This window comes from Centroberyx affinis, unplaced genomic scaffold (genome assembly GCF_046629955.1).
Source record: "Centroberyx affinis isolate AG114_WGS23_722 - 3 ecotype Tasmania unplaced genomic scaffold, CSIRO-AGI_Caff_v1 ptg005664l_1, whole genome shotgun sequence".
NCBI lineage: Eukaryota > Metazoa > Chordata > Actinopteri > Beryciformes > Berycidae > Centroberyx > Centroberyx affinis.
Genome location: NW_027282855.1, coordinates 43,614 through 51,573, shown reverse-complemented (window position 1 = coordinate 51,573; position 7,960 = coordinate 43,614). Strand labels below are relative to the sequence as shown.

General features: G+C 42.0%; 2 protein-coding genes across 2 annotated transcripts; one reads left to right on the top strand and one right to left on the bottom strand.

Moving 5' to 3' along the window:
• Nucleotides 1–231: 231 nt before the first annotated feature.
• On the top strand, nucleotides 232–823 carry LOC139667606 (aminoacyl tRNA synthase complex-interacting multifunctional protein 1-like; the record flags this gene model as incomplete). The annotated part of the gene is made up of 2 exons (XM_071547096.1): nucleotides 232–403; nucleotides 657–823. Coding segments are annotated over 2 exons (339 nt in total), but the record flags the coding sequence as incomplete, so codon positions are not given.
• Nucleotides 824–2,321: 1,498 nt separating this feature from the next.
• On the bottom strand, nucleotides 2,322–5,579 carry LOC139667605 (GTPase IMAP family member GIMD1-like). Its single transcript, XM_071547095.1, has 5 exons — nucleotides 5,574–5,579; nucleotides 5,261–5,335; nucleotides 3,452–3,620; nucleotides 2,728–3,002; nucleotides 2,322–2,615 (listed from the first exon to the last, which is right to left on the bottom strand). Exons 1-5 carry the CDS (start codon nucleotides 5,577–5,579, stop codon nucleotides 2,322–2,324), a joined length of 819 nt encoding a protein of 272 aa, XP_071403196.1.
• Between the last annotated feature and the right edge of the window lie 2,381 nt (nucleotides 5,580–7,960).

Here is a 7,960-nt window from a genome sequence, read left to right as displayed (position 1 = left end):
ATATTCTCAGATTTGGAGACAAAGGTGGAAAAGCAGCTTAAGTCTTCTGGGCACTCACCTCTCTCTCCCTCTCTCAATCAATCAATCAAGACTTTATTTACATAGCACATTTTGTACATTTGAAATGTATTGCAATGTGCTTTACATAAAATGTATACATAAAAATAATAAATTACATTAAAACATAATTAAAAAATGTTATATCTCTATTAAATCTCTCTCTCTCTCCAGCTCCGGGACAGTCTAGCCGTGTTGCTATGCAACGTCAGACCCTGTAAGGTGAGGGGCGTGGTCTCCCAGGGCCGCCTCCTCTGCTGCTCCGCCCCCGACGACCAGATAGAGCTGCTGGCCCCGCCCACTGGCTCCGCCCCTGGAGACAGAGTCACCTTCCTCAACTATCCCGGTTATTAGATTTATTAAATTATTATTACAAAATATATAAACCAGTTAAACAACATTAAACAAATTTTGGGGATTTGGGGATTTTACAGAAAATGTGGATGAAACAGTTTGCTTCTTTCCTGGTGATCATGAACTAAATTCTCACTTCTTCCTCTCACCTGTGTGTGTGTGTGTGTGTGCGTGTGTGTGTGTGTGTGTGTGTGTGTGTGTGTGTGTGTGTGTGTGCGTGTGTGTGTGTGTGTGTGTGTGTGCAGGTGAGCCGGATAAGGAGCTGCAGTCGAAGCAGCGGGTGTGGGAGCTGCTGCAGCCCGACCTGCAGGTGGACTCCAGGGGCGTGGCCAACTACAAAGGCAGCGGGTTCGAGGTGCGGGGGAAGGGGCTGTGCAGGGCCCCCTCCCTCACCTGCTGCACCATCAGATAGACTCCGGACCATCAAACCAGCACCAGGGGGAGGAAATAAAAACCTCTTTTTTCAACCGCTGACAATTGCCTTTTTTTTGTGTCTTTTATTGTTTTTATTATGAACAAGTGAAGGGTTGCAGTCCAACTGATTCACACTGTCAGGTGTTTTGAAGCTGTTTTCAGTCATAAACATTCGATTATAATACCCAGGTTTGTTGATATATAGTTGTGTACTGTTGTTTAGTAATAATAATAATAACAATAATAATAAACTTTATTTTTATAGTGCCTTTCATGCAAGAAATGCAGCTCAAAGTGCTTTACAACAAAGAAATTACCAAGTGCTTCACATAAAACTTGATAATAATAGTGAAAATAAGATAAAGATGAGAATAGAATACATAGAATGCATCTTCACATGAAAATAGACATAGAACGAGCATAAAAACAGGGATAGAATGCCATAATTAATGTAAAATAAGATGGAGAATAAAACCCACTTGATAATAATAGTAAAAATAAGATAAAAATGAGGAATGCATAACATAAGATGGAAAATAAAACCCACTGAATAATAATAATGACAATAAAGTTAAAAAATACAGGACATAGAATGCATAAAATCATACAACATTTTAGAAGAAGTGCAGCAGTGTCATATCTCACTATTTTTCTATTAAAGGGATAGTACACCCTCAGTTTTAGCCTTTCTCCGCCTACTAAGCAATTAAAAAAAAATCCGGAGAAGCGGCGTATGATGATTAAAAATCTCTATTAAAAATAAATTCCATTCATTTCAAACACTAGTTGGCGATACAAAGCCGGGATTTTCACTAACAAATCCAGAAAACAAAACATCATGCAAAACACATCTACAAAAAAGTCCCACATGTCCTACCAGTAACCACCACTAGGAGGCAGACGTGAGCGTGTTTTCCCAGTCGGCAGCTTGTATTTACGGTAAAATCCGACATGATGTGAATGCAGCGTCGGTGTGTTGGTGTTAAAGGGACAGGACGCGGCTTTTGTCGGCTGTTAATCAATGTTCGTGACAATCTTATAATGAAACACAGACATCCTGATCATGATCCTGATGTTGCAGGAAGAGCAATCGAGTGCAGATTCACAGAACTTCTTTTTCGGCCGATCAGCACCTACTGTATGTTTTTGACCATTTCCTTCACTCCCATTGATCCATGGACTTGATACACGTTGACGGACGTTTCTTTGGATCATGGATGAATCTAGGACTGATGGCATTCAGCTCGGAGGATCATGTCCAGAGAACTGAAGGGATCTGGGATTTTCGGGCCAAAAACGTGAAAAGGAGTTCTGTGAATCTGCACTCGATTGCTTTTCCTCAGCGACCAGGAGGTGTGTCTCAGTAAACTGAAATGGAATTGCAAGAACTGAATTTGAATTCCTAAAATTTCCTCTTATGTCATTTCATAAGATCTATCTTAAGAACACATTGGTGACTCCGGCCCCTGGTTTGTGTATGGTTCCTGGAAAAAGCCTCAGAGTGAGACCTCTGTCCCGTCACAGCGTCCCGTCCGGACGGTCAGAGCAGAGTGGCGGTTCGCGGCCGACAGGCGCAGCAGTCCGTCCCTCAGCGCTCTGCCTCGGATCACCGGCCAATCAGAGCTGTTGTCCAGGAAGGAGACCCCGCCTCCCACCGTGTCGGCCAGAGCTCTCAGCGAATCGGTGGCCTGGGTTAGGTAGAGTGACGGCTGAAGCCCCGCCTCCCTCAGGTGGTCGGCGTGTGTGAGGACGAGTAAAGAGTGATGACGCCATTCTGGACCGAAGAGAGTCTGGACACACACACACACACACACACACACACATACTCAATATCGTACAGTCAGTGTATGCTATGTGTGTGTGTGTGTGTGTGTGTGTGTGTGTGTGTGTGTGTGTGTGTACCTGTGCACACTCCTCCAGGTGTGTGTTGCGGTACGGCAGGTCGGCTCTCACCACGAGCGCGAGCACGTGCACGCCCTCGGGGCAAAGCTCGCGCACGCTCCGCCTGAGCGCCGGGGGGCGGGGGGGCAGAGGGGGCGTGTCCACCACCCTGAGCGTCAGGTCAGACTCCGCCCCCTTCCTCCTGAAGAAGCTCCGGAACGTTCCGCTGAGCAGCCGGCACTCCGTCGTCACGGAAACGCCGGAAACGCGGCCGCCTGTCTGGAATTCCTCTCCGCCTGTTGAACAGCGTTAGGCTCGTTTACATTTTATAACAAACATCATTAATAAAGGTTCATTTATCATTATTCATCGTTAGTTAAGTATTAATTAATTGTTAACTATCAAATAATTAACAATTACTTTAGTCTTTTCTCAGTTTACTAAGGATTAGTAAATGTTAGAATGTTATTTGATGCATTTGAACAGATTATCATTTATATATTGCATCATAACTGATCGATAATAATGGGTTCTGATTATGTTAATTAACCATTTATTAACACTTTATTGTCTTTGCTAAAAAAAATAAAAGGGAGTTGTGTGAAAAATCACAGCTGAGATGCAAAGATTTATAGTTAGTTCATTTTTTACAGTGATACAACTTTTACTTCCTTTCATAAGTTTGATATATTACTGAATAAAGAACAGATATGATTTGGAAGAAGTCTTGTCCAGAATTACTGACCAATCAGAGCGTTCCCCACGGAGCTCCTCCCGCTCTGCCTGTCGCCTAGCAACAGCACGTTCAGGGCCAGCGCCTCCCGCTCGTCGCCGTGGAGACGGCCCCAGCCGCCGAGGGCGCTGAAGGGGTTGTTGCCACGGTAACCCCGCCCGTCTCTGGCGCTGAGGTCCATCTGTGAGAGCCAATCAAAATGCACGGAACGGCAAAATCAAGTTCATGTTTACGTTCACGTGACTTTTTCACCTCGTTAGCAGACACTCCGAAAATTAAAGTTTTGGCGGAATTTATTCATTTTGAAGAATCTGGAATTTGTGAAGCTGATGTGTAAAAGTTGTTGTACAATGTATTTTGTCTTTTTCTACTTGTGTATTTGTATATTTGTATTAGTATATTAGTAATGTTCCTGTTTTTGTTACCTGTCTAAGGACTACGGATTTGATTTGAACTGCACTAGTTTACTTTTTAAGTCTTTTATCTTTTGTATCTCTTGTCTGTACTTTTGCACTTTTTAATTGTAAATCTTTTACCTTTACTGTAATTTTATCACTCTGTAAAGCACTTTGAATTGCCCCAGTGTATGAAATGTGCTGTACAAATGTTTACATCTTGTATTTTTATATTGATGTTTATAAACGTGCTCTGTCCCTATAAATAAATAGATAAATACATAAATAAATAAACATTTTTGAACAGTTTTGAACAGTTTTTAACAGTTTTGAACAGGGTGTGACTGAGCAGGTAAGGCACCTCCACATGAACACTTCACTTACAGTCAATAATTCAAAACCACAGATGATTCTCTCCTCAAAATCAGAACTATTTTGTAAGCAGCTCCAAACTAACCTCATGTGTACGTCGCTTTGGATCACAAAGCATCTGCCAAATGGGAAATTGTAAATTGTAAGTCTTATCTGTGAACTTTTATCAGAGTCCGGGTCAGTTTATAGAAACAATGGAGATCTCGCTTTTCAGTCGAAACTCACATTTCTCTCTTTATGGGCGAGTTGCTGTAACAAAATGTATAAATTGTAATTGACTGATCTGCTAACTGACACTCTGCCTCAACTGCAGTCTCACACTTATAAATACTGCACAGCGAAGAAATTTACGAGACGAGGCTTACCTGCTCAGGTGAGACAGAGACACAGTTATTGGACCAATCGATATGAGGTGTGTGTGTGTGTGTGTGTGTGTGTGTGTGTGTGAGAGAGAGAGAGAATAAGTGTGTATGCGTACAACATATATGTTCTGTATATCACACAACTTAGCTGCTAACCAACTACGGAAGCACGTACCTGTATGCGTATATGGATTTCTGCGTGTAAGTGTGTGTTTCCATATGTGTGTGCACTGTGTGTGTGTGTGTGTGTGTGTGTGTGTGTGGGGGGGGGGGGGGTCTGGTTAAATAATAACCAGTCCTACCCATCTGTCTCTCCCTCTATAGTTTTATTATGTTGTAAAACTGACTAACATCCCTTCAGTTTGACTTCCTGCACCTGGTTTCATATTACACTGATAAGAGTTAAAGGGACACTTTAACGGGGAAGTGTGTGTGTGTGTGTGTGTGTGTGTGTGTGTGTGTGTGTGTGTGTGTGTGTGTGGGGGGGGGGGGTTATCTGTAGAATTGGATAACTGATGTTTTTCATGGGTTTTACACTCTTGAATGTTCAGTAAAAAAAACAAATTTGTACTGTTTGTTGTTTCTCCACAGCTGTATTTAGAAGAAAAGCCTTGTCTGAAATGGGCCAATCAGAACACAGCTGGTTTCTGATGTCGACAGCTGAATTTACTGGAGTCGACCAATCATCTTACATTTGGGCGGGCAGGGGGAGGGGGTGGAGCCTCTAGTAGCCTCCGGCAGCCAATCAGAGCAGCGTCTCTGTGCGGCTGCCAGAAACAGCAACAAAACGACCTGGAGATCTTTGGAGGGGGAAAATAAATTACTAAAAATATTTTTAAATGATTTTTAATTGATACAAAAAGTCACCAGTGTGTTTCATAGCATCAAAGGAATGATATAAAACTGTAGGAAATGTGGAAAATAGTCTAGCCCACATCAACATAGTGAATTTAAATCTGGTGTTTTTCTTCAGTAACAGAATTGTATCTAATTTCCGGTGTTTACCGGCATTTTTATACAGAGTTCCCAACCGAAAGCTAAGTGACGTAAATCCATACACATTTCAGAAGCTAGGTATCAAATTTCATAAATATCTATACAAATTTAAACATATAAAACACTAAGATACAAACTTAGTCACGAACAAGAAGCGGGAAGCCTTAAATCCCACTTTGGGCGACAGTTACTTCATGTAGAGAATCTGTATCGGCTGATAAATGGAAAAATAAGAGCTTTGAGTACAGAGCCTGCACTTCTTACAAGTATCTGTAACATTGTGGAGGTACAGGAAGGGTTAATAAAGGGTTAATATCGAGTATATGAATACACTGACACGGACGAAAGTAAGTGTCCGGAATTGGATCCGAATTTTGAATCTCAAAAATACAAAATAGGTGCGCTATCGTCCATTTGCAGGGACTGGAAGAAAATCAATTACAAGTTAAGCAATATTAAACTTTAAAAAAGACAGATGGAGGATTGTTCATTTATGAGAAACATCAACGAAAACAGTAGAGGATGAAATATATTGGTGTATGATTGAGATTTTTTGGTCATATGCTGGATACCCTGATGTTAGATACTTAAAAACGACACTTAATTTAATTCTACAGTTCATTTTTCTCTCTCTGTGGGTAAACTACATTAAATCTTGCACCTCTAAGGGACAGTTCTACCTTTTCGGCAGGTGGCCCCTCTGCCATGACAAGTTCAGCCTCAAACGGGTGACGTGTTCACCCGGCGGGCGGGGCTCCGTCAGCGCTCCCTGTATAAATAAAGGTTGAGTAAAATCTGCTGATGTAATCGGAGCGTCGCCTCAGGCTGCTGCCGCTCTGACCTTTGTGAAGGAAAACATCATCTGCACGCCGTTTCTTCTGACCGAATTATAAACCAGAACGATAAGACAATCTGAGGCATTTATTATTATTAACAGACTAGAAGCACACACACACACACACACACACACACACACACACACACTCACACGTTATCATCAATCTCGCATCTGGATGTCTTTGTGTGATGTCAGTATGCGATGATCTCCACTGTTTGATTGCACACACACACACACACACACACACACACACACACACACACACACACACACACACACACATATACACACTTATACACTGAATATCTCCCTATCTCTTTCTAACCAGACTGGGAATCGGAGAGTCATCAGCTGCCTGGCAACAGTGTCCATGTTTACATGCGCTGTAATGCGACTGTTGTCAATATACTGCGACCGAGGCAACAGTCCCTCTGAACCGATCACATGACGACTCCCCATAAGTACGGTGGCCCTGAGGGTCAAAACACAACATTTCACAAAACACAAAAAATTTCAGAAAACACGACATTTCAGAAAACACAAATAATTTCAGAAAACACAACGACATTTCAGAAAACACAAATAATTTCAGAAAACACAACATTTCAGATTACGGAAAAGGTGGGACAACACTTCTTGTTTGTGATTGGACAGAACCCAAGTCCCTGGCGACAGTTCAGTGTCATTTCCTGTTTTTATTGTGTACTGTACTCTCAGCAGTGTCCTTGCACGAATTTTAAACTGAGTCTGAAAGGATGGAATAGGAGATTGAAATCATAAGGGAAATATTTTAACAAAGGACATTCATATGATGTAATTCTCGATATGCTTTCAACATATCATGACATTAAAATGTCCCGTGGAACAGTTCCGCGGGACATTTCGTGCAAGGACACTGCTGAGAGTAGTACACACTCTCAACGTGGGGTCCGGGGACCACCAGGGGTCCTTGAGGGGGTTCCAGGGGGTCCCCAGCAAATTGATGAGTTGTTAAATTTCAGCATTATTTCATTTACAAGAAAAAACACAATTAGAGAATGTAGCAGAATGACTGTTTTGATCATAGTTTCTCTGTTATCTCTCTACCTGCAACACAGACAGTCATGGAATTCTGGACAAAATCATATCTGACAATAAAAATATTCATTGATTTGGGTTGGAGAGACAAAATCTCATCAAATGGGGGTCAATGGCCTTAATGTGGACTAAATTAGGGGTCCTTGATATGAAAAAGGTTGAGAATCACTGCTCTATATCAGTGGTTCTCAACCTGGGGGTCGGGACCCCCCAGGGGGTCATGAGATAATTTTCAAGGGTCGCGAGATGATTTATGGGATAGGGGGGAAAAAAAATCTATTTCTACTATACATACTACATACATACTATGCGCTCCTGTAACGGGGGTCGCCAGTAGGCATCAAGTGGTTTTCAGTTAATATAGAGCAGTGGTTGAGAACCACTGCTCTATATTATACAGTCTCTGGAAATGCGACTGAGGTGTAAACGTTGGTGTTTATTAATGCGAATCAAATCAGAAAACTCCACATATGTTGCTGAG

What these genes read in the sequence shown, in the direction of transcription:
- LOC139667605 (XM_071547095.1), bottom strand. An exon ending in CGTGGGGAACGCTCTGATTG is followed by an intron (nt 3,003 to 3,451) that starts GTCAGTAATTCT and finishes GCTGTTCAACAG; the next exon opens with GCGGAGAGGAATTCCAGACA. An exon ending in ACCTGGAGGAGTGTGCACAG is followed by an intron (nt 2,616 to 2,727) that starts GTACACACACAC and finishes GTGTGTGTCCAG; the next exon opens with ACTCTCTTCGGTCCAGAATG.